At 36.9% G+C, this 27,757-nt stretch overlaps 1 protein-coding gene across 22 annotated transcripts in view; it reads left to right on the forward strand.

Annotated features, from left to right (window-relative positions):
- Nucleotides 1–27,757, forward strand: part of NRXN1 (neurexin 1) — a 1,122,745-nt gene that overhangs the window by 500,493 nt on the left and 594,495 nt on the right. For 16 of the 22 annotated variants that reach the window (XM_060309978.1, XM_060309980.1, XM_060309991.1 and 13 more), the window contains 3 exons: nt 9,357–9,740; nt 16,652–16,855; nt 19,400–19,426. In XM_060309978.1, coding sequence (XP_060165961.1) covers nt 9,357–9,740; nt 16,652–16,855; nt 19,400–19,426 — 615 coding nt within the window. The remainder of the gene's footprint in view (nt 1–9,356; nt 9,741–16,651; nt 16,856–19,399; nt 19,427–27,757) is intronic. The other 6 variants (XM_060309984.1, XM_060309998.1, XM_060309993.1 and 3 more) reach the window with 1 other exon arrangement.

Raw genomic sequence — 27,757 nt, forward strand, 5'->3', positions numbered from 1 at the left:
GTAGAGGGAGCCCAGACGTAAGAGTTATTCCTTCTCTTATTGACCATACTAAAGTAAATAGGACTAAAAGCCATGGTCATTAATTTGATGCTAATAAATTTTGGCTGTCTTATCAGAGACAGTGTTAAAACTGTATTTGGTAGACAGACTGAATTTTTGATATTCCCCACTTTATAAGGGGAACCCCTGTATGACAGGGACTATATTCTTTATGTTTATATCCCAGTGCTTTCTTAAGCAATAACAGTTGCTCAATACATATTTGGTGTGAGAAAAAATAAAGAATAAAAACGTGAATGGCTCAGTGCCAACCCACCCCAATATTCTAAAAATAGTAACATCATCATTACTCTTGAAGAATAATAGCACTCTTTTAGTTGTAAATACAACTTTTTAAAGAATTATATTACTTCCCGAAAGCAGTTTAAACAATATAGGATAATAGGTGCTGTCCTTCCTTTATGAATACAGTTCCATCCTCCAAACCCAGATGTCCAAAAAAAACTGCGGTGAGGAAGTTAAACGATTGTTAGAGAACTGTGATAAACCTCGTACAAAAATGACAACCTTGTATGAGAACAGGACTGCTATTCCTGCTTGTTCCTGAGCTCCCTGTATCATTTAGCAAACACGTAGGTAGAAGGAACATTAATCCTGAGGGAAAGCATTCACTTCTTGCTGAGGGCTGGGATAGGCATGCTACTGAGGAGGAGGATAGTCACTCAGGATGTCCACCTTTCTGGTTACCTGCCCTTCTGTCCTTTGTTCACTAAAAGGTGGGTACCTGAGCCCTTTGTTTGATAAGAAATATTGTCTTCATCTGAATACTTTTCCAGAGCTTCATTTTCAGCACAATTAATTGTATTGGGTTATATGTCCCTTCTTCCATCCTGTGACGTGGGGAAAGAAAAAAGCACTTTCCCAAACTTTGACTACTACTGTTTGGTCTCAGTCTTTCCGGACAGTGTAGTTTCTTCCGTGGCCGGCTTAGTCTATGACTGGGGCCGTGGGAGGCTAAGTGGACTAAGCCACAAGTGGCATTTTCAGATCCTGCGCTAAATTGGCAAAGGAGGAACCATACCAAGTGCCAGCCTGATTTTGTGGATCAGAGTGTATGGTTTGAGTGCCACAAAAAGTGGATATGCTCCGTAGATGGTATAGCTACTTAACAGAGCCAAACCCCTAAGTCACTGAGTTAATAAATATGATTGACGGGGCTCATGACTCTGCAAACTTTGCAGGACGTGCAGCTGAACATTTTCTTACCAACCCCTCCTCCCTTTCCAGGGTTCCCCTTTGCCTCTCTTTTGCTCCCAAACTCAACACAAGACAGCTTCGCAGGTATTTAACTAAAGCATGAATTGTGCTAAAATTAGGAGGAGGTTAATGACTGTTTTCTTGGGGCATGGATATTGTTTAAATTTGTGTTAAGCTATTTGGCTGAGTCAAGGGTATCCTCTCAAGTACTTTTACAGCAAACTACCAGTCATTTTTTTTTTTTTTTTTTTTTTGCAAACCATCATTACACATTGAAATCAGAGAAAACTCATTATTCTTGTCAAATTCTACTTGTGTACAGCAGGGTATAGCAGATTGTATCAGCAGTTATTCATGGGTAAGCCCACTTTTAACAGCTAAGAAGCCATTGAGATTTGAATTGAAGTCCTAGAGTTCCAGTTTAAGAACTAGAAATTACAGAGGGAAAAGCAAAAGGCTCTCTCCCAAGTACATAATTAGAGGTTTATAGTAATCACTGTTTGATGTGAACAGCACTTTCTAGCTGTCTATTACCAGCACTGATTTCTGTGTATACCATTCATGAATCTCCACTCTTAGCATTTCTACTTGAATGACCATTAGACGATTTTTCCATTTAGGCCTTGATTTGAATTGGCCCTCTGATTATAAACATTCCTCCCATGCTTCTACCGAGTGGCCTGTTGCAGACATTTGAAATAACATTAAGTAAATGTATAATGCTTTATTTTGTACCCATGTCCATAAACCATTACCCATCCACGGTAAGACTAAAGTACCTTATCAATAATTTATCAATTATTTGACTATGCTAATGACTAGATGGAGTCAATTTTGCATAAAGTTATTTTACATTTTATTAAATTGATCCTTATATTTATTTATTTATTCTGAATGTGTTTTAAAAGAAGATAGTCATCTGTTGCCTTTCCCTCCCGTTTAAAACATTTTCAGTTTTACATATTTTCCTCTACTTTTTTAACATGTAAGTATATTTTATATAGTCACAATTGAAGTACAAACTTACTTTTTCAGACTATTTGGTTAATATGATGTCATAAACTCTTTTTTACTCAGAAGTACCCAAGTAACAAAAATTATCCTCTGTGAGTTGTGAAAAGAGCATCTAAGAATCAGAGCAGAGCTTTGCACAGGCACCTTAACCAGGCTCGCAGGGTTGTAGGACTCAAATGTATTGCCATATACAGTGTCTGTGGAAAAGAAAGTCACAGAGACAAACATTGGCAGTACCCATCTAAGCACTGCCCAAGGAACTTGACTACTTCACCCCCGCTACAGAGATAGAGGCAGGTCATCTTAATTGAGATGGGGGCGGGGGTGTCAGAACATCCTAGGCTAATATTATTAAAGCTCCCATCATAAATGAATAAATACACATTTGGATTATAAATTGACCTCCCTAAAGAAACATTCCATATCCTGTGACAGTTAATTTCTCATGGAGAATTAATAACTTGGCCTTCTTATTTTATACATTGGTCTTATGGGCTTGGTAAATATCAAACTCTGAGAGGTGGAACCTCTCTCTCTAAATTCACTAAATCTCCTTTCCAGGCCCACCCAGCCAAGGGGCAGACCCTGGACTAGGGTGTCAGGTGCATCCTCAAGAAATAGGCATTTAGCTGACCACACCAGCCGCAGTGGCAGGTACTGCGGAGTGCGGTGTGGAAATCTGGGGAATTTCTGCAAAATAGTAGTTTAACTGCTGCAAAACACATCACTTGATTGATATTTACAACTTCCCAGCATTGTCTATGATCATTTTTAAAACTCATAGGTATACATGTATTGCCACGAGTATGTGTGTTTGTACATGTGCCTGTGCTTAATTCATGGCGGGTCTGTGACGTATAAATAACGTGCTGTTGGTGAAAATGTTCAGGCAGTTCAAAAAGTACACAAGTGAAAAGTTTTCCTTTGCCACACACTTCCCTAACCAATTCACTCCCACCTCCGTAGGTAAAATAATTTGGTGTTGAAAAATTCCCAGATATTTTCCTATGCACCAGCATATCTGTAAATATAATTACACATATAAAATAAATGTAGACCTTCTTTTTTACATAAACAAGATCACTCTTCACCAATTATTGGGTGACTTAAAAAAATACTGAGAACTTTTTCTATGCCATTCTTTGTAGTGACATCAGATATCCCTAGTTTGAATATATCAATATTAACTTAATCATTCCTCTATTGACGGACATTTAACTTTTTACTTTTGAAAAAATTTCACTGTTCTAAGCTAATTTATAATGAACGTCTTCATATTACATCTTTATGCACATTGGTCAGAGTTTCTGTAGGATAGATTCTGGGAATTGGAATTGCTGGATTAATTGCATTTTTAATTTTAAAGATAATGACAGGTTATTTTACTAACAGACTGTTTCAGTCTACACTCTTATCTGCAGTATATGAGTTACCCTTTTCTCCTCTCTCTTGGCCTTTATTAAATAATATCAAACTTTTAAATTTTGCTCCAAGATTTATTTTGTCATATATCTGTTTAATTTCTGAAATTCCCAGCTCACAGTAATCCAAGTAAGCAAGAAACACATAGTAATAAGCAGAAAACAGAATATTAAGATTGTTTTTTGTTTTGTTTTCAAGCAAAGTTTATTCAGTCCATGTTATAAACCGAGTACATGAAATTGTTTTTAAAAAGACCGAGAAAACTAAAAAGAAAGAAAGAGTAAAGAAAAAGAAAGGAAGGAAGGAAGAAAACTATCCATTCATAATCTCACTACTCCAAAACTCCCATTATTAATATTTTGTCTTTTTTTTTACTATCTATTTTTGGGACTTACGTATTTTGCATTTTGCATCATACCCTGCAATCAGTGCTTCATTCTGCCTTTATCACTTATATTATGCCTTTTTACTGAGTTTGGATTTGTTAATAGAATACTAAATTTGACAAGTAAATTTATAAGTTTGTGGAATCTTATTCTCTTCTGCAATGAGAGGTGAAGCAGAATTGTAGATAGATACAATTTATATTTAACTAAAATTATTTTAAGCAGTAATTTCAAAAATTTTTACTCACTGAAGAACTTTAGTGACCATCCAGTCAAGTCCTTTATTTTGCATAAGAGCCACATTGAGGCCTAATGAATCTATTATCTGGCTAAGCTCCTCAGCTAGTTAGTTGCAAAGCTAGAACATGAAAATTGGTTTCCTTTGACCAGGCAAAATCATTTCCTATTACAGCACACTATCTTCTACCCCCTCATTTCCCAATCACTTAAACTTTTGCAGTAATTTAAAACTTGAAACCAAATTAACTTATTTTAAATCTCACCTTTTGCTTCACGTTTCTTTCCACTCCATAAACTAATCTTCTGGAAATGGAATAGCCAAGAAAAACTGGAGGAGAAAAAGGGTAGAGGCTAACAATTTATAAATACCAGATCAAATCATGAAGCTGATTTCTATTTTTATAACTAAGAGCTGTTTTCAACAGTTTTCCCCGTTTTATGTATACTTTTACATAAAATGTGAATTTATATTATTAATGCTTATGAATATGCTTAAATAAATATTACCTTATCTATTTATCACTTTTGTTTTACCTTGCACATGCCATGAAAACAACTAGGTTTAAATGTTACGTTAATGTGATTTCTACATTAAGATGATAAAAGTCCTATGTACACAAATATATTTATTTTTAGCTGAAATTTCATTTCTTTAAAAGCAAAATAGCACAGCAGGGTGCTTCAGAGTCTTCAATACTGAAGCATGAAACACTGATCCAAGTAAGTTCCCAAATATGACTACCATCTACAAGTTATAATAGCTCAGATATAGCAATGTTTTACATAAAATAGTTGTTTAATTTGCCAGAAACTTCACGTATAATGATAGTGGAAGAAGGTAAAATGTGTGAAATAATCAAGCTATGCCAAAGAGAACACATCAATATTTGCAGTTCCTGGAAAAAAGATAGAGGGATAAACCAATAATATACTCAGATTTTTGTTTTCTCTTAAATATTTATTTACATGTAGTCATACCCCAAACTTTGGAAAATGCTTATTTTCTATTGATATATACAGCTGTGGCAACTACTTGTCTTTAATGATCAATGAATAAGGTTTAAATAGTCATTTCATGTTTTCTTGATAACCACTGCCTTTATAACTCGATTATAATGAAATAGGCACTTGAGAACCTTAATATTGAAATTTCAGTGTCCTATGTAAGTGTTAAATTGATTTAAATGGATTCAGTGATTCTATGATGAGTCCTTTGCTTAGGTGAAAATGTCCTTTGATTTCATGTCAAGAATAAAATCATTAAGGAATTAGGGATTCAAATCCCTTACCAGAAATATTAGTATTTCAGGATATTTGCACATGTGTAGGCTAAAATATCAATCTCTATTTGAGTTTGACTAAGTAATAAAATATAATTATTATTTCAAATAAAGTTTTACTCTTTGAATCTTCAAAATATAAAAATAATCATTTCTGTTCCCACTCAAGTTCTGCCCTTTCCCTTTTTTGCCATCCCTTTTATAAAGATTTTCTAACATATAAGTGAATTGGCAAAGCATCTAGAGCATACGTGTAGCTGATTTTTGGTCATGGTTGTTCCATTCTATTATGTTTGTTTGCAGAATATTACAGTCAATAATATCTAATACATGCATTTGCTCGTTGAGACTCCATACCTTGAATCTGGGGCCAAATTAATGAGCTAATTCCTCTTGAAGTTGAAGTTAGGATTATATTTCTTTTGCTTCCTCTCCCACCCTTCGTGGCTTCTTCTTCCCATGAGAACTTTAAAACCGTCTCTCAAAGGGATGAAAAGGAGCTATGAGAAAAACAACCTTATCCTTTATGATAGTACCCTCCAGTGTTTTTTGAACTATAGGTTACAGCCTGCTAGTTGGTTCTGAAATCAGGTTGGTGGGTCATGTCTAGCATTTGTATTACTAAACTTATCTAATAAGAAAACATTATTTGAGTGCCTCAGAGGTAATAGAGTTAAATACTTTCCTGTTAAACGGTTATTTCAGTGTGTGTGTGTATGTGTATGTGTGTGCATGTGCGTGTGTATGTATGTGTGTGCACTGGGCTACATGTAAACCACATGAAACCTGTGGATTAACTTCAGGTGTTGTGATCAGAAAGCTCTAATCTAATCACAAAGTTATAGTGAATATCTTACCCTGGCCACAACGAGCACATTCATAGAGACATATCTGAACTTAGATACTTGGTTCAGAGCAGGCACTAACGCACCATAAATAAAAACTACAAGACCTAGTCACCCCATTCTGTCAGACAAACTCTTAATAGATGAGTATCTGAAACACTGGGCAGCAGATTTGCCCCGAGAGTATAGGCACACTGAATATGGAAACTCCAGAGTGTACCGAGCTCTGCAAACTATGCAGAGGACACAGAGTTGAGTGTTATGCAAGCCACCGGATGCCCTCGTCTCAGGAATCCTCCAAGTATCCTTAGTGTCAGAATTATAACACCACAAAAAAGGACAAGACAGTTTTTCCAAGTGTTTTCCCCTCCCTGAGCTAAATCAAGCTTGTTCCATGAATAAAAAGGCATATGGGAAAAATTGCATATTTTAAAGATATATCCCCACTCTTGTAAAACTTTGTCATTGTTCACTTGCTCTGTGTCTCCTAGCTGTTGTCTCAGAATATGACGTATTCATTTCTAGGAAGTCTTCTTGAACTAATTGGAAAACAGGAGCTGGCATCTCTCTCTCTTTTTTCTTAAAAACCTAAAAGCCACTGTGTTCATTGCATACAACACTTTGCTTTCCACATTTTTTTTTTTTTAATGTCCACCTTACCTTTTGTCATTAACACTTAACTCTTTCTCATCATTTTCTAACTTACATTAGCTGCTGCAGAGGTTAGGGATCATCTCAACTCACTTCTTAGGGCATTTTGAACAGTTAAAAATGCGTGTAATGAAATTCTATTTAGAAAAGTGTCACCATTCTCTCTCAAAATTATATATTTAATTTCCCCTAAATGATTTTTAAAATATTTTTCTAAGTGGGATTTTCCGGTTCCTGTATGTTCCTAAATGAATTTTCTTCTAGACACTTGCACAAATGTGAACAGTAAAAACAAGCACTTTGTCATTTTCCCCTTTTGCTGCCTCCTTCCAAAATCCTTATTATACCCGCCTCTTTGGAAGGCCAAAAGAGCAATGCCTTTGAGTGTTTCTCCCCTAGGAGCTTTTTCCATTTCTTTCTGTGGAAGTCTAGAGAGACAAATGTCTTCTTAATGACTTGGCCGGCACATGGTCTCCTTCAGCGGCTTCCATGACCTTCTCCCTCACAAAGACAGATCCCATTACACTGCCCATATCGAGGAGCACCCCTCTGCTGGGATTTGGGAGTCTCCCGGGAACAATGCAGGGCCTGGCAAACCTGTGTGCTTAGATGCACGTTTCACGTTCACCACAGGCCATAGTTCCATTTGGAGTGGGCCTTCGCTAGTTGGCGAAAGAACTAAAATGCATCTTCCTATCCACCCTCTACACACACTACCCTTTCCCTTCCCTTTCTGTCTCTACCTCTGTACCCCATCTTCTGTCTTCAGGCCTCTCCCATGTTGTCTGCACTCTAAATCCCTGAGGCTTCTAATCCACTTTCTCTTGTTAGACTCTACGTCCCTAGTCCGCTTTATGGTCTAGACCTGAGAAAGAAATCTGGGGTAATCTGGAAATGGGTCAGTGTGGTGTCCTTTTCGGGTATCATATTTGCATTTTTACCAAGATCTTTCTGAAGGTAGAATATTAGTGGAATTTTGAGTAATCTGGTGGTACAGGATGAAAGTTTTGATCAGGAAAATGCCTGCTGTCTTTCTTTTTTCTTCTTTTAATGGATTCCATAAATATATAATTTTTTCTGTGATCCTCAAATAATCCCATGTGAATGTCTACCTCTTCATCCTATGCTTAAGGCTAGGATTTCCATGTGTTTATAAACTAATAGAGTTATTTTCCCCTCACATTGGAGTGAGGAAGAAAAAACAACTTGTCAATAAGTAAGTAATTAGTTTGTTTTTTTAGATAAGTAAGTAACTAGTAAGTAACTAGTTTGTTTTTTTAAAAAAAATAGTAAACACCCAATTTGACTTGGTTCTTGTGATGAATCATGATAGACAGCATTTATGTAGTGCTTACTACAAACCAGACACTTTACTGTATTATTTTATTTAACACTCATATGAGGTAGGTCATATTGCTGTGCCCATATTATGAATGAGTAAACTGAGACCATAGAGGCTAAGCAATAGATTTGTACAGCTGAGTGTGATGAAGTCAGGTTTTGACCTAGATAATCTGTCAATGTGTTGTGTACAATAAAAACAATGAAGCCAGTTAAGGATGGGGGCACAACACAACCTTTCATTGGTTTGCAGATGCATACCTGCTTTGAAAATGAACACTAACCAAAGAGAGTCTGACTTTATTCCAGAGAGTGATGTAGCATGCCAATTTCTCCTTCTTTCTTTCTCTTTCCCTCTCCCTCTCCTTCTCCCTCCTGTCTCCCACCCCTCCCTCCCCTCCCACCCTCCCCTCCCTCCCCTTCCACCCTTCCTTTCTTTCCATCTTGGCTGAAATGTTAGAGTGGTAAGAATGCCATTTTCTCTTCCCTCCCTTACTCCGTCCCTCCCTCCTTTTCCCTTCTTCCTTCCTTCCTTCCTTCCTTCCTTCCTTCCTTCCTTCCTTCCTTCCTTCCTCCCTCCCTCCCTCCCTCCCTCCCTCCCTCCCTTCCTTCCTTCCTTCCTTCCTTCCTTTTTCCCCTGAACTCTTAGAGGCTGACAAACACTCTTTCTTGTCTGTATACTTTGGTTTTCATTCCCAAAGTGAAATAGAACCATTTAAATGACAGTTTGCCTTATTCTTAAAGTTATTTAATTCCACATATTTCTGTTCATTTCCCTAGGAAGTACACCAGGAATAGAAAGAAAAATAAGAAATGTCTGCCCTCAAGTTCACCCTCAGGCAGATGGAGGAGAGAAAGTGTGATATTCAGAACAGGTTGCACGCTGTAAAGACCTGTGTGCTCTCTTGTCTTTGCAACAGGTACCATTTCTGTCAACACTCTGCGCACGCCCTACACTGCTCCTGGCGAGAGTGAGATTCTGGACCTGGATGACGAGTTGTACCTGGGGGGCTTGCCAGAAAATAAGGCCGGCCTCATCTTCCCCACCGAGGTGTGGACTGCGCTGCTCAACTATGGCTACGTGGGCTGCATAAGAGATTTGTTCATTGACGGCCAGAGCAAAGATATCCGGCAAATGGCTGAAGTTCAAAGTACTGCTGGAGTGAAGCCGTCCTGCTCCAGGGAAACGGCAAAACCGTGCCTTAGCAACCCTTGCAAAAACAGCGGCATGTGCAGGGATGGGTGGAACAGATATGTCTGCGATTGTTCCGGAACAGGCTATCTTGGCAGGTCCTGCGAGAGAGGTAAGGTTCCAAAATCCAAGCTGCTGACTCCCCTGAGCTGAAAAGCGTATTCAGCGTGGACCTCAAACTTTAAATGACCATTGAAACATAACGTATGCTCTGCGGAAGTAAACTCTCCGCAAGCTGTGCAGCCACACCTGACGTGTGTTACTGATGAGTCCTTAATGATTTTCACAGGGCCTGATTCTGGGACGACACAGCTTTTTAAGCGTATTGCAGGGATAAATAAAGAGTTGGGTCTTTTGGATCCTCTAGGGTATGGGCCTAAGACATATCAAAGACAATCACTGTCTCTCTTGCCCAGTTTTTAATTTCAAGACACTAGAAAGTAAAAAAAGGAATGAATTAGACATCCTTTTGGCATCTAGTGCTAAAATCTATGTCAAAAATAGCGTTCGAAGCAAGCTAAGCTGTGAGTTGCAGCTTCCCTGACACTATCGCCTGAGCCTGTCATTTCACTTTAGTGGACCTTCTCAAGTTTGAAATTTGAAGAGTAAGGTGACTTTAAACCATCTAAGTTATACGAGCGTTTTCAGAAGTGCACCCTAATTTCAAAGGCACTTACCTTTGCCTAAGACCCAACTGACGCAATTGGTAGAGGTTCCTTTACCAATTTGATATTAAGGCTTAGCATGTCTGTGGAAGCTCTGAACGGGTGCCTCTTTTTCCTTCTCTTGCAGGAGGCAAAGCTACTTTTTTTTTTTTTTTTGCTTCTCCCATTAGAAGGAGAAGAGGGTTAAAGGAAGAGTAAAGTGTGATATCTGTCACCGCTCATTTGCAGACCAGACAAAAGGAAGAAATAGCAGAACACATATGTCTAAGTATGTTCTTTCATCGACCCAAGAGTTGCAGATAAATGCTTTAGTCACTATACCCGTTGTCACTCATTTTCAACAATGGAACAAAAAATCAATATGAAAAAATATTGACGAGTTGTTGCATGTCCTCCCATGCTCCAGATAACATTGCTGTCTTAGACATTTAGCCTAAAAGTACCTGCCATTTACTTTTTTTATTTTTTTAAAGAAGATGTTGGGGGTAGGAGTTTATTAATTTTATTTTTATTTATTTTTGCTGTGTTGGGTCTTCGTTTCTGTGTGAGGGCTTTCTCTAGTTGTGGCAAGCGGGAGCCACTCTTCATCGCGGTGCTCGGGCCTCTCACTATCGCGGCCTCTCTTGTTGTGGAGCACAGGCTCCAGATTCACAGGCTCAGTAGTTGTGGCTCACGGGCCTAGTTGCTCCGCGGCATGTGGGATCCTCCCAGACCAGGGCTTGAACCCGCGTCCCCTGCATTAGCAGGCAGATTCTCAACCACTGCGCCACCAGGGAAGCCCTGCCATTTATTTTTTAAGCCATACACAGTCTTTTTGACCCTGCATTCCTGAAATAGTTTAATTTACTTAAGCTGACACTTACTAGAGAAGTATTTCTTTTCCAGAATCTAAAGTTGAAATGTGATTTTGATTCTTTATCTCAATAAGGAGGTTCATCAGCTTAATCAATATAAAAATCAATAATAATGACCTAATAATCTAATAATGATCTTAAATTACCTACCAAAATACTATCACTGTTCTGGGTTGTACAATGAGATAGGTCCATAGATAGATAAATATTTTAATTGCCTAGATTCATTCATTCTCCTAGTACTTAATTGAAATTCCTGTGAATAGTCATTAGAGGTTAATTATTTCTGCATAGTTTTGTTTGTAAGGTATATATTCTCTGCACATTTTCCGTTCTAATTTCAGTTTGTTTGTATTGTATAGTTTTTAGGAGGCAACAACAACAAAGTGACAAAGCTTGCGAGATATATTACAGTTAGGTATAATGTGAGATTAGCAGACCTGTGTGATTTAAGATTGTGTTTTCACTTTTTTTTTTCTTTTTTTTTTTGGGAGTACGCGGGCCTCTCACTGCTGTGGCCTCTCCCGTTGTGGAGCACAGGCTCTGGACGCGCAGGCCCAGCAGCCATGGCTCACGGGCCCAGCCGCCCCGCGGCATGTGGGATCTTCCCGGACCAGGGCACGAACCCATGTCCCCTGCATCGGCAGGGTGTTTTCATTTTAATCACTCAGAGAGCTGTCACTTATTCTGATGCCTCCTGCTTAAGTGAAGCTAGAAAAGGGTATAACTGAACTGTCACACAAATTACAAAGGCCTTCAGTTAAATATGCATGGTGTACCACCCTGTGGCAATGTTCCGCTACTACATATGGCAGAAATAAGAATGGAAATTGTAGAGCTTCCTAAACCAGAATGAGGGAGAGAAACTATTTATATATTGCAGTAATTAGAAGGAGGGGTGGCAAGCATGTGCAACTTTGCAAATGAGAATTTAGTAGCAAACTTCATCACTGGGATTCAACATGCATTTTTATCTGATAGGTGGCTGGAAATTTCTGCAGATTTCTTTGAATACAGGTTGGTTGTGTACTGAGGAGAGAAAATAGTCATTTTTGTGAGGTTTTTGTTTCTGGACTACCCAGTGTACTGTGAGAAGTCTTTGCTTTTCAGAATTAATTTTCTTGCTCACATGTGGCATCTCCCAAGAACAAGGGTTATGTGGGATGCTTGTCATGCTCAATACCACAGAATCTGGCTTCTGTCCAGTTCCCAGCTCTGCCCTAGTTCAGTCAACACAAGATCGTGTCCAACCTCAGGGTTTCCAATTCAAAAGAGAGGGCTTTGACTGTGGCTCTTCTTCACATATACTCTGATCACATAAGGCTGTTGATCACATAAGAGTTGACTGACAACTCTTGAAATTTAAAAAAAAAAAGAAAAAGGCATTTATAAAGTTTCTATTTTGCTATTATTGAGCAATAAATGTTAATTTATAAAGAAGCATGTTCAAGTCCTTGGACATTGCAGCATGGGGAACGATGTTGCAATCACATAGAAAATCTTCATTCTTCATTAAGTAAGCAGAAGAGTTTATTAAAAAGATCAGAGTGTATGCTGACTTAGGCAAATAAGAAAATAGTATTTTGTTTTATGTGCACTGATCCCATAAAGAAGAGTAGTATAGAAGTCATGTCCAATTGAATATAAATTGAATTCAGCACCTTCCCTCCTGCTTTATTTTTTTAAACTGAGAATCTGTGGAGACTTGGTCATATAGAAATCCTTCTTGGCTGTATGTATATGGTATCATTGGAGGTCTACTTTATACTTGTTTGTTAAAACTCCAGCAGATGGAGGGACAGATGTCAGAGCAATATAATTTGGCTCCCTGTCTGATTTTCATCGCTGACCACAATATGTGACTGCCTTTCGGCAAAACTGAGCACAGGTGTACACTTTAAACCACAAGAAGGAATAACACAGAAAAGCAAATTTATCAAACTTAACGACGAGGGGGAAGGAGATGGAGGGGACGAAGTTGAAACTTTTTCTCTCCTGCTGGGAAGTACTGTATTAGAATTAGCCTTTTAAAGAACTCTTTTGTGTTCTAAGCGATGTTTACTAATGTTTAAAGGATGCTGCCAAAGAGCATAACCTTCAAATGTCAGAATGTTGTTTACCATTTATTTGGCAACTCTAGACTACAACCTTTGCATTTTCCATTTCTTGTCTAATTAAATGTTAACTCAGAGGCACTCGAGTTTTATTACTTTACTGTTATTTCATTCCTGTAGTTTTTCAGAGAATGTTAAAGGCCAATGATACTGATTTTTTTTTCACTTTAGATTGTATTTCATACAATATTTATGATCCATTGTCAGTCATCTATATTTCTAAAAGGATGTTCCCTCTACTTAATTTTCAATCAAATTAAGCTACATTTCATAGAAGAATATGAGATCATTTAAAAAAATGATTGTTGAATAATAGAGACTAGATTTACAGATTAAATAAATAAGAGAAAACAAAATATTTTCGCCCTTTTCTCTGTATAACACCAAAGTAACTGAACAATTGATAATGGCTTTTAAATTTTTATTCAAATATTTGTTGCTTTATAGATATGGACAATAATTGGCTATAAATTAGGAAGAGAAATGGTAGAGGTCGAATTTCTTTAAGATTATACTAGAAGCATTTTTTTTCTAATATTCACTACAGCTTTACAATCATGTTTTAATTATTTTTTGAGCAACTCCTACTAGATTTTCTTTAGGGAAACCTTATTGGAAAAATATGATGTAGACATGTGACATGAGGTAGAACCACCATATTTTAAGGGCATCATATTTTATTTTCTCAGTCCTTAGGTCAGTGCTTAGCCATGAGACCCCTGTCTTGGTAAACAGACCCCTCTCCTAGTCTGTCTTTTGTGGCACAATTATGGCTTTCAACGTAGACTTTAAGGGATGTTCATCTACCTTACCAAAATTAGATTCACTTACAATAGACAGACTAAGTAATCTCATTAGTGAGTATTTATGTATGCATGGTATTCAAATTGAAATATGCTCTTTCATATATCCTCAGTATCAAGTGCAATTGTCAATTCAGTCAATTTTATCAAGGCTCTACTGTTTGCCTGGCGCTTTTTGGTGCACTTGGCTGATGATAGAGCAATGAATAGCAGAGCTCAGCTTCTGCTGTAATGACTGTCACATACTAAAAGGCAAAGACAGATTATACTATACAAACAAATCAGAAATGGTAATTTAAAAAAAGAAATGGTAAGTAGATATAGAATAACTAGAGGGGGAATTAGAAGCAGGATTTGAAGAGGCGTCTCTGGAGTAACATTTGACCAGAGACCTGAACGCTGAAGGAACAAGCCATATAAAGATCTAGGGGTGAGACCTTTTAAGACAGAAGGTTCCACAAGTGCAGATACTTGAATGAGAGATGAAATCAGTGTGACTGGAGGTTACTAAACAAGGGAGGACCTGCTAAAAGCTGAGGCCAGAGAGATGGGCAGGGGCCAAATCACACACAACCTTATAGGTTAATAAAAGGAATACAGATTTTATTCTAACTGCAGTGGTGGGAATCTATTGGCGAGGGGTGGGGAGGTGAAGGATGGAGGTGGGGGGGTTGGGTGTGCACAGTTGAATCAATGAAGTGCTATTGAATCTGATCGACTTATTTAAAAGTTTAGCCTGGCTGCTGTGTATAGGGAGAAAGAGTAGAAGTAGGGAGACCATTGAGGGAGCTATCATAGTGGTCTAGGTGAGACATGAGAGCAGAGTCTAAGGTACTATAGCGGCAAGAACTGATTGATTCAGGAAATGGATTGGAATCAGAGGCTGCAAGACTTGCAGATTTGCCAATAGATTGGATGTGGCAGAGAGGGTAATAGAGAACGCAGAAAGGTTAAGGTCTGAATAATGGTGTTAAGCCATTTACTGAGATGGAGAACACTGGGGCAGGAACATGTTGAATTTGTTCATTTTTGGTGTGTGTATCTTATTCAGATTGGAGATGTCACATAGGCAATGGCTGATGGATGTTTGATGGGGCTCAGGAGAGAAGTCAGGGCTGTTAATAAGTATTAGGGGGAGTGAGCACGTGAGTTGACCAAGATCCCTTAAGAGGTAGAGAGAAAAGAGAAGGGCCCTGGAGCAGAGTTCTGGAGCCCTGGGCACTTATCTGTTCTGGATGTGCATTCAGTCCCACGAAGATAACTAATGATTAAAGTCTGTTACAAGCAATACTTGATTTTCCTGACTTTTTGGAAGATAATCTTTCAAAACCACAACTCCAGAATATAGTCTTCATAATAAGCATGGTTTCATCAGTAAAGTTAATTGCTGTAAATAGGCAAGATAATGAGAATTTCCTGGTTTATTTTAATTTCAGGTAGGTTTTCTTTTATTAAATGGTATCCTGTGTTATCAGAACCCATGGGAAAGCAAAATGACTCATACTTGTTTTGCAGGGTTCCGCAACCATATGGTGTTTAACATTAAGGGGTGCTATTTCTTAAAACAGTCAGTTTGAGATCAACAGTTTTGCTATTTGCTTCTCTATGTGTTTAATGCAGCATTAAGCAACTTCCCCATTAAAGCAATCCATTTTCCTTTAGTAGCACACACCCACACAAGCTTCTCAGTCCCACCCCTATCCTTACTCAATGTTACCCAGGTACATAGTTATTGACTTTTTGGTGCTAGCTTAATTTTTTCGGAACACCGTGGTGGTGCTTACAGATAATGCTTTAAGTTACCCCTTATCTGCAAATGAACTTTCAAATGAAGTTACAGTTTGTGTCTTTGTAAAAATGAATTACCTTGTTAACCATAATGACTCAGAAGAAGCATTACCTGTTGTTTGGTAATATCATTTTTTCTTCTGTTTTCTTCTGTTTTTGAACATCACCTCTGGAAAAGTGTTGGCCTGAATCCTATATTTAAGTCATATTTTTAATGTTTCTTTTTTGATTGTATTAGGGCAGAAATTATGAAAAAGATGATGATAATAACTTTTTTAGAATCATGGGCTTTTTGGGTAAGCAAAGGCCTTAGAGATGCTCTAGTAGCACCCTCTCATTTTGCAGGTGAACGATGCAGAACCAAGTTTAATTTCACGGAGCTGATCAGTGGCCTGACCATATATAAACGTGCATATACAGTTGCTGGTGCTTCAAGCCAGGCTCACGCTATGGCTATACAAAAAAAGACGATGTCTGCTGTTGAGAAGGGATATGCATACATGAACATGGATAATCTGACAGGATGAATGCTATACGTAGAAAGTGCTCTGGGTACAGAAAGGGAAGTGCAGCCACCTCTGCTTCTGGACTTTAGCATATACTTCACAGAGGAAGTTCTCTTTCCTGTGACTCCTCTTTCTAGTTTAAAAAAAAAAAAATTTGCTCATTTTGGAAGAAGATGAGCTGAGTTTGTGTCTTGTGTTCTATATGGAAACCTTTAATAGGTCATGCTTTTCCTTTTCAAAGTATAAATGCACTAAACTGACCAAGAGCTTTTATATTCATTTCCCATCTATAGAAGCAACGGTTCTGAGCTATGATGGGAGTATGTTCATGAAAATCCAGCTCCCGCTGGTGATGCACACAGAGGCTGAGGACGTATCCTTACGGTTTCGGTCCCAACGCGCATATGGCATTCTCATGGCAACCACCTCCAGAGACTCAGCAGACACCCTCCGCCTGGAGCTGGACGCAGGACGTGTGAAACTGACGGTCAATCTAGGTAACAACTCGCCTTCCCCCATTGAACTAACACTTTTCACTTTCTGTTCAGTTTTGCCTGCAAACATTTATCAAGTAGCCTGTTTGCCATGGAAAGTTAAAACGCTTAATGGTCTCATCTCCGTTATTTAAATTCATTTGGGTTTGGGGGACATCTTTTTATTGTTCCTGTTTCATTAACATAATTTCCTGTTTTGTGATTCCTACCACTGAGGGTTCTTAAAAGGGAAGCCATATGTATTAATGAGGTTAATTGAAAGTATAAATGTTCAGGCTTAACGATGCCTCAAACTGCATTTCCTACTTTTATATTGACTGACACTCTGATTGGTTATAGGTGAAATCCTTTCAGATAAGACAAAAATACACCAACTTTTACTTGGATAACATATGCTATAAAATGTCAAATTTCTACTTAGTGATCTAGATCAACAGTTGCTCTTTCTCTACTCCTTGGGCTTCTCCTTTGAATAATTACCTTTGTGGTATTCCATCTTTTCTGTTTGGAAATACTGTGTGGTGATATTTTGCTATCAAACAGCAATACACAACCCTTCAATGCCCAAAGTCTGCGGCCCTCAGCAAACAGCCATGAGAACACTAAAGACACATACTCTTCTACAGAAAAATAATGCTTTCCTGCTTGATTGTAGCATTCAGAAAGAGTCACTACAGTAAAACCTCACCAAACTGGATGCAATCTGGGGGAAGACCAGGCTGAATTAAGAAAAAGTCTAAATTGTAAGAAAAAACAATTATAAGCAGTTTTGTTTTCAATTACATTCAAAAACACAAATTAATAGCTGGAAAAATCTTAAGGAAAGGTCTTGCTAGGCTGATGTTAATGGGTGGTTAAGAATTATCCATAATTAGCACATTATTTCATGTTAGTTGTGCCATCATTGTATAGTAAATTACTTGAAATCAGTTTTCTTCCCAAACTTGGCCTTTCATAATTTGTTTAATTTTTCTCAGGCGATCTCCACTCATATCGAATGAAGGATTACAAATATTCTGCCCAGTACATTTCAATATTATCATTAACTCCAAATAATAGGAGTATAAATTAATGAGGTTTTACTGTATTTCCTGGAAGTGCTGAGTACACACAATAATGAATAAACAGAGAGAAAAATAAAATTCAAGACTACATAGATTTACAAAAAGAGTAGTAAAATGTGATGAGGTAAGGCATTTGTGAAAACCCCACATACATTTTCAAATTATGTTGGGCAGAATAGTAGCTCATAAAATATAAAATTACTTCATTGGTAGTTTATTGCATACAACTGCATCAATTAATATTAGTTAAATTAAGTTCAATAATAAGACTATTTTTTAAGATTACTAAAGAACACATAGTACTCTTTTACAGTTCTGTTAGAGTTCCCTCTAGTGACAATGATAGGTTACTACAAGTCAATCAAAATTGCCTAATTGCAGTAAAGGGGCTGTTAGCCCTGGGAGGTGGACACGCTCGCTCATGGGAATTTTCCAACAGCAAAGCATTCTGTGGAAAGAGTTGTGTAGGTGCTGATCCTTGGCTGTTTGCAACCACTTTTCTGATGCGGTTGACGACACATGACAAACTCAGCTATATGGAAACAGAATCTAGGTTTGTATTTTTCATGTTCCCCAAAGGCATTAAATACTACAAACAAAACCAACAAATATTTATCTATATATAAAATAAACATAAAACATGCCACATGATCCTTTAAAGGTAACCCTTATAATCACAGTCTGTGTTATCCAGATTAGACATTCTGTTAGGGAATCTGATTTTATATAAGAAGAAAGTATAGGAAAAGAAAAATCAATAGCAGTAGTTACCATGACACTTACTATGCAGAGATAACATTGTTAGCTCCTAACAGAGGGATAGGTGTGTGTGCTCCGAAGAATGACACTACTCCTTAGCCACTAGAGTTTCTAAAGGGAACAGTTGTTTCTTTCTTCCTCCAATTAATACAAGGCACGGAATCCAGCTAACACCTGGCTCTTACCTTTTTTGCCCAAGCAAATAATAATAATAAAAAATACATTAGGGTGAAATGAGAACAATTTCAACTAGCTCTCCATTTGACCATGACAGTTCTATAGGATTCTGTTGGCCTTTGTGGGATAATAGATTTTGGAGGTTCAAGATGTCTGAGCCTAGCTGAGCTTGCACTGTACCCCATTGTGACGGAGCACTTTTTAATTATATTGAAAACAATGATTTGTTCTTTCACAGATGGGGAGAAAGCTGCAGCCAGTCTAAGCCAGGCATCTTTGACAGTTAACAGTTCTTTATTTCACTTAGATTTGTCACCATGTAGCTTTGTTTGAATTGGCCATTTTTTAAAAAACCTTCTAATTGTTGTTTCCAATGGTGCAGTTTTATAACAATGAATCTGGGTTCTAGATGTAAAGAATAAACAATATGGAGTGGCCATATTTGCATGTGTCTGTCCCCGGAAGGGTGGACTGTGTTTTATTGGATGTCTGCAGCTATTACCTTGAAGGATAAATTTTCATTTTTCATCTATTCTTCCCCATCTAGATTGTATCAGGATTAACTGTAATTCCAGTAAGTGCCTATTCAAAATTTTTAAAATGTTATTCCTCCATTATGATGTAGCTAGTCAAGAAAAAAAAGACAGCAAGAGAAAGCCGTTTATAAAACTCATGAATTCACTCTTGAAGTATACCAGTCCATCATCTGGGTTGTAAAAATTCATTTTGAAATCTGTCCAGCTGAAGACTTTCCTGCTTCAGTTCCTACCTCTAAGTGGGAAAAGAGGTGACAAATATCTTGTAACAGAAGGTGCAAACGTCTCTGTAGACCTTTGGATAAAGCAAATAGCATTTGTATTTTGGCAGATCTTGGACTCCAGTAGTTCTCTTCACAACCAAATTAGGAGAAAATACTGTGGGGGATCTTATTTCCTTCACTTTCTGTTTTTATCTCTTAACTCAAATATAGAAAAAAAAATCTTTTCATGTGAAAGTTACTATTAAACCCTTCTAAATTCAACCAAAATTTTACATTGGAAAATGTGTGTTTTTCCAAGTTTTATGTATATACAGAAAATTACTTATCTAAAGAGTTTTTTCTTGTACATTATGACTATTTACATAATGAATTTTTACATCCTAATCATATATCTGCAAAAATAACCCAAACCCTTCAAATCTGTGATATGCATGCCAAATGATGAGTTAGAAAAGATGCATGGACTGAGTTTTTTGATTTGGACTAGAGAACTTGAAAGGATGTAAGGACTGTGATTTTATTTTGAGTTGTAGCATTATCTGAAGTGTAAACTTATTTCTTTACGTAAATATTTAGGTTTTTCTTTTCCAGGTTGTGCTGACCACATTGAGGAATCTCATCTAATATATCAAAGTTGTTAGTTATTTAACTAAAATGGTTCTAACAAGCTTCTTATCTTTCACTGTCATAGTCAGTAAAACATTTTTTTTATATCCTTGGAAAATGCTGAATGTGAGTTGATGGAGTCTACTCCCAAAACCTTTGGCTGTGTTTCCAAATGTCAGTAAGTCATCCTCTGAGGAATAAAATGACGGTCTCCAACTTACAAAAACACGAAGCTTTATCTAATTAAATGCATGCTATTTCAAATACCCGTGCTTCTTACAACTCAGATTTGTCTTAAAATATTTTAATATTCATATTAAAGCAGAATAAAAGCCAGTCTTTCCAATCATAGCAATAAAAAGGTAACTGAATCATGATTTATGAAAAAATAAATTATTATATTATCATACAGGCATAAAAATCATCTCAAACAGAAGACAGTTCCTGAACTAATCTCTCAGAGCTCTAACACAAGTAGAATTTTTCAAGTATACATCATCTCTTCTCAAACCCCATCTTTACTACACTCTCTGAAAAGGAGCACAGGTTTAGAAGTCTGATACCATGGTCCAGTTAGCTTTCAGCTCTGGAGCATAGATGCAGACAAGGTGACAACTCACAAGATCTTTTCCCAAAGCCAGATTTGTGACTCAGTGCAGCCGTAGATGTTCTTGATTCTCCCTGGAATCAAGATGTTCTTGATTCTCCCTTAGAAAATCCATGTGAGGAAACTATTTTTCTAGACTTCTGCTATAATTTTATTTATATTAGGCGTACAATAAAGCATGGGTTTTTATTTACAGAATATAACTACATAAGCTCTAGTATTTAATGGAAATTAACGCCATCAAATGTGCTTCTGTGTTCTCAGCTCTATCGATGGTTTTTTAAAATACTTGTTTATAGTCTAATTACCCTTGTTAGCTCCTTCTCTCCATTTGGCTTATTATTATAAGACTGATATTAAGCATAGTATTTTCTCTGGATATTTCACAGAATAATACCTTTGAGGACAAAGGTTTTTGCTGGTTAGTGGATATTTTCCCTTTTTAAGGAGTGTGTGTTACACTTAAATTACTTGGATTAAACCAATGGTTGTGAGCTTTCAGTGCACACCTCGGACAGGACTGCAAATGCCTTAACTTGACAGCAGTCACTGGAAAGCACATTCAGTGATCAGGTAATGTTTTCATTTCCTTTGCCTTTGTTTTATTTGGGGACTAGTGGGCAGATGTAGCCAGAACTCCAAGTTCCATCTAGAATTCATGTCATTACTCAACTTGGAGGAGAGGGAGGAATTTACATTTCAAATAATGCAAATCTAACTCACAGTGATAAATAAGCAGAGCTGTCCACCTGGACTGCATTTTGTACCCAATAAAAAATATAAATAAAATACTTGTATCTCAGTATAACTTGTAGTTTAGTGAAAGATTGACTTACTCCATTTATCCTCTGTAAGCCATAAGTCTGTCTGAAACTGAAATGTACATTTACTAAATCACAACTTTCTGCCACCACCGTCTAAAAATTATACCATACCTAAGACATCAACTGTATTTTGAGCTTAATAAAGAATACCTCAATTGATGTCTTTAAGAGAATTTCCACAGGAAGTATACAAACTGTAACATAAAAATTATCTTGCATTGAGAATGAATATTAAACTCTAAATTATTAATTTTGAATGGAAATCTTCTCCAGTTTCTCTACACTTACTCAGAATTGCTCAGCTGTTTCCTGTAGTCACTCCATCCTTTCTCATCACCCCTCCACCCTCCCTTCCTCAGTTTACAGGAGATATTACTTGATACGGAAAAGAAAATATATAAAGCGTCAGACTCTCCAATCTTTGCTGCTGAAGAATAGGTAGTAAGTGAGGAGGGTGGAAGGTCTAGCTGCATTGCATGTATTCAGACCTCTGGGACTAGGAGATGGCAGATACGTTTCTTTTTCAGCCCTTCTTGTGTCAGTAGTTTAGATGCAGCAATGGAATCTTCCATGCACAGGCCAGGGGAAAGCCTTTTGTTAAGGTCCTTTTGAGAAAGGGCTGATTTGAATTCCAGGGACCATCTCTGTCAGATTTTTTGTTGCCACCTTTCCTCCCCTGCCCCATAGGAAAAGCTGTCAAGAATCTTTAAATGGAAGGAGAGAGGCTGTTTTTATTTAAAAATCAAAAGCTTATTTTTATGTGTGGAAAGGGTACTTTTTAAAAAGAACCGTCTCTGTGAATAGCGGCCATGTCAGTGTCAAAATGTATGCTTTGATCTCTCCGATTACAAATGGAATGTCTCTGCACACAATCCCAGACCAATCTCAGTTCATTGATGTCCATTAGCTTATTTCATTGCTAAAATATGTTTGTTATCTGCAGCTTGGTATTAGATTAGGTCAGTATTTGCAGATTCACAGATGGGAAGGTGAACACAGAGGTGTTATTATATGGTCCTCAATCCTCCTCTGTCCAGGGCAATCAGATTATTCTTGCCTCCCCAGTCAACTCCAATGTGGAGAACCGTAGTCTACCATCATAAAATCATTTTATATGGGAGTTGCTAAAAGAACCAGCATCTTTTAATGCAGATAAATGTCTTCCCTGGACAGTGAAGGGTATTTCAATAAAGGTAGATGAAAAAGGACTGTCTAGTCACGTCCTTTTGACATAAAGATCAATTATTTGAATTAATGAAAAAAAGACAAATTACAGATGATTCTACAAAAAATAATTATTATAGAAATGTGTACAAATACCAACTAATCATTACCAAGTTATTACCAAAAGAGGCCAAGTCAGACTGAATAGTACTGTGTGACTGAGACATGAATTGTTTGCATCAGAAAGTAAGTGTATGAGAGTCTCTTGCCTAGTCCATAGTACTGATCGACTTAAGACTTTTAAAAACTATAAAGAACACAAAAGAAATTTTCTACCCCTTGTGAAATTTTCTCAAATGCATTATTAGTAGGGCCTGTAGTAAGTACTATTAGAAAGGCCATTGGTCTTATTCTGCATTCTCTTTGTCTGCCAAAGTATGTAGCCTGAGATAGGGTGGCCAAGACAGTCTCAATTTCAAATTTGCTGCCCGGTAATTCCCAGCAGTACATCCAAAGTCATTAGGCTATATATTTCCTTTTTTTTTTTTTTTTAGGCTATATATTTCTATATAATTTTTTTCTGATAATCTGGCATCGTGGTAGTGTATTGCTTGCTTCAATAGTCCCATTTGTTTTTTCTTTCTCTCTTGTTCTATTAACCTTACAAATTGTTAGTATTATAATCTGAAGGTTTAAATACATTGAAAATTTGAAAACTAAACTTGCTCCTATCAACTATAGGTGAGTCCTAATTGTCATATAAGTAACTACTTTAAAGATGTAGTGGATGCAAGGAGGCTTTTGTGATTTTGTTTTTGTTAGTGTTTTCTTTCTTTTTTTTTTTTTTTTTTTTTTTGTCTTTTCAAGTCAATGACATAATTATGGAATATCCTGCCTACCCACAGGAAAGTTTGGGGCCACCTCTTCATTCATATAAAAAGTGGCTTTTAATAAACCCATGTTCTCTGATGTTTACTTTGCTTGTTTATTTGATTATTTGTGTTTCTTTAATCCTTACACATGTCTCTTCTCCTGCCCGCCTGCTCTTCCTTCCTACCAAGATTTACTCTTCTTAATTCTCCATTTCCAATGTTGTTTACTCTTGTTCTCATTCCTCTTGTTTTCTTACAAGAATAAAAACTCTCTGGGTTGAAAAAATATATTTTAGTAGGCAGAGCTTCCAACTATTTTTGGCTTCTTACAGAAAATGGTTTATTTAAGACACAGAGACAACAAAATTGGAGATGACATTAATGTGGACAAAGTGTCAAGGGTTGAAGTTCAGCTCCTTTTATTTGTAGTTCATTCTCTAAGGATTGGAGAGAAAGGGAATCTAAGGCCAAGTACTTAACCTCACTTTTGATTTGGAGATAGTGAAGAAATGCTCTGAGTAATATGTTATCGGAAAATGTACTATGATGGATGTCTGGAGTGGATAATAAGATCTTTGTATTATCATTTTATTACCAGAATGAAAAGATCAACTGGATATTAGTTATCACCAATTTTTTTATGTAGATAAAAATGGAAAGCAATAAAAGATTGCAAAATGTCAACCAGTGGCACTTAAGCCATATTAGATTGCTTTGATCAGGCTGCCACTTGGCAGGCTACTTAAAAAGATATGAGGAAATTTCTGGAGGCTGGCTGTTGTTAACATGAAACAAATATTCAGGTCAGAGCAGCTGCCTGGTGCCTGAAGAGCAGAGAACTGCAAAAAGGAGCCTCTGACTCTGCCTCCACATAACCATCCCTTGATTTGTAGGGTTCTGTCAGTCATTGCCTCTCAGTGCCTGGTGCTGTCCATCCACCTAGGATAGGAACTGCTCAAGGAATAAAAGAAGATGAATATATACATGCAGAAAAGAGGAGTTTTGTTTGTTTTCTGCTGTTGTCATTTTTAAAGTTTAAAGTATATATGAAAGAAAGGAAAAAGAGACAGTTTATGAATGAATATTTTTAACAGAAATCTAAAAGAAATTACATATAAAATATAGAGACCGTAGATTTCTGATGAAAAACAAATAGCCAAAACAGGCAAAGGGAATTGGCACATGACAGTGAGTCTTTAAAAAAATATCAAAATTGCAGTAACATTTAAGGAGAGCCCATTTGAATTCTCCATATCTAAAATGTATGAGAATTATAAAGAAGAGTACACATTTAATGACTACATAGATTGTGCAAAATTGTAGTGTGTGGGCTTGATAAGTAGAAGAGTTGGGTCTATTTTAGTGAACAATTAATTGGTTTATTGCTTATATGCAAATATAAAATGCTGAAGTGTTTTAAAAGATTGCTCTTTTGTGCAGGTTAAGAATTCATCTTGAAATCACGCTCAATTATTAATTTATTCAGTAAAGCATTTTCTTATTACTAGTGCAAAAGGGTGTGCTCAAAGTAATGCAAAATTCCAGGTTGGCATTGGCCAAATTCATCAAATTCTCTTTCATTGTTGAGAGTTAGTATTACAACAATGGCCAAAGTAGAAATTGCCAGAAAAACCTATAAAGTTTCAGAAGAAACATTCTGAATTTGATATCACCTTGGCTTCTGTGAAAAGGAAATTTTCTTTTATACCACAAAATGTCACAAATTGTGAGACCACAACCTGTTGGTTGGAGGTTTTTATTGTGTTATTAGAGCTGGTTTCTAAACATTTGCCATTTCCTTCATAGCTTAGAGTTTCTTTTTGGTTTTGTTTTTTCTTTGGTAGGGAGGTAGCATTTTAGCATGCTATCATTGATCCAGAAAATCGAAGGTAAAAATAGGAATTAGACATTAGACACGCCTAGCCATTATTAAGATTTTTTATTTTTACATTTAGTCAATCTCACTGTAAGATGTATGATTAGAATTTCACTCATTTTAAAGAAAACAATAATTTCTTTTTTGTATTTGGAGCATTTTGTCTTTTTACTGATGTGACTTTAATGATTCAGGTTCATACAGAGTTAATCCTAAAGGATCAGAAAGACTAAAAAGTACTCAAGAACTTCTGTTTAAAATAGCCTCTAATCCTTTGGACAGCCTTAATGTTCAATGATGATCTAAGGTGCCATGTCAAATAACTGGTTTTACTAGTGTAGACAAATATAGATTAGAATTTTTTCAAGAATGTTTGCATTCCTAATTTTCCTCAAAAGAAAGCCACTAACAATTTACACTTTGTCAATTGCTTACCTGTCAGAGAATATGAAAACAAATGCTGTGATTGTGGATCTCAATTCCTCATGTAGTTGCTAGACAGGAATTATGCATCTGCTACCTTCTAAAGTGGATGCATAGTTTAAAAGATGCTTTGCCCACTTAACCACAGGTCAGACATGATTAATACAAGCCTTCTAGCTGAGCTTCCATTTAGCTTCCTCTCTTCTCTACTGACTTGGTTCTGCTTGATTATAGCTTCTACATTTTCGTGTCTTCTGTTTGCTCATGGTGTCTCCTACCTCATGATTACTGTTCACTGCCTCTTCCTGTGCATGTCTTTTGACTCTTTGCTGCCCCTTCAGCTGTTGACTCAATGTATGCTATGTATTCAAACTTCCCTAGAAAGAGAATCGGTATATTCATTACTTATACCGGTCCTGTTGAGCAGAGATTTCAAATCATGTCACCTCACAAAATCACCAGATTTTAGCTTTGGAGGCAGATGCCCACTGGTGATCCAGTCAGCTGTCCTCAGAGCAGGACAGTATACTCGCCTCCAAGGGGATGTAGGAGCAGCAGGCTTTCTCCACAAATATCTTTTTTCCAGGCTGTCTGATTTAAAATGTTTTGACTTTAACTGTGAAATACCCTTGAAGATTACAATTTCTTCAACACGTTACTGGCAAACATATGGTACGTAAGTCAAGTGGGCAGGGCTCTTTAAATCGGGGGGAAATGCATGGGACCATCAAAAAACTTGGAGATTGAAATATTCAGTGTGCTCAGAGCTCTTACCCATTTCTTTCACTTGTTACCAATGGGAGCAAAGAGCAAGATGGATAAGAAGTGTATTATGAAAACAGTTTCCCCAAAGGTAAAGTAAGAAATTCTAAGAGTATTTCAGTTACTATTACTTTTATTGTACTTAATATTGGACTGTTTGTTGTCATTTGTTCTTTGAATGCATCTTTCATACAGTTGTGAGAATTCTTCACCCTCCCACCTTCCCAGGAGATCAGACTAAATATAGGCTTGAAATATTTTATGCATAGTGCTAATGAAATAAATGTGTAACACGTGTATCTTTAAAAATATAGGGTCATGGTGTGCAAATGTTTTGCAACAGGTTCTTTTACTTCAGCAACATACTGTAAACATTAGGTCCAGTATGTGACTATAACATGCAGTATTTTAAAATCTGATCTATTGCTTATTTCAGATTTTATACTGAAGTGTTATAAAGCAGGTCCAGGTCACTGAGCCAGCTGAAGAAAGATAAAATAGGGAGAAAACATTTATGTACAAAAATAAGTTCTATGATGATTCATCAGTGACCTCAGAGCAATCAGATGAAAACTGATTGGAAGCATCTGTGAGCAACATCTTGAGAAACAAACCAGATTGGAATAACCATAAATGAAGAGATACTTCTAGATGTGTTGGTATAAGTTATCATCATTGACACTAACCCACTAAAGTGAAAGCCTAACTAACATAATCTCACCATAGCAAGACTGACCAGGAACAAGCACACAGATATAACATTACTTCTAGCAGTTGGTTGACCAGCTTCAGGGACCCTCCAAACACTCTCTCCTGAGATTAACCAAATTAATCTTGTGTAAGATTTAATTGCTGAGAGCCATTGCTATAGTTGGGCAAGCACCGTCTTAGAATACCTCCTGTTTAGTAAGGGAAGTCATTCATTTCAGAAGACTTTGATCCAAAAACAACTTCAAACAAAGGAGTAATCCCAATTATTTTTCCAGTTACTAAAATAAACAGTCAAATAGG

This window comes from Globicephala melas, chromosome 12, assembly GCF_963455315.2.
Source record: "Globicephala melas chromosome 12, mGloMel1.2, whole genome shotgun sequence".
NCBI lineage: Eukaryota > Metazoa > Chordata > Mammalia > Artiodactyla > Delphinidae > Globicephala > Globicephala melas.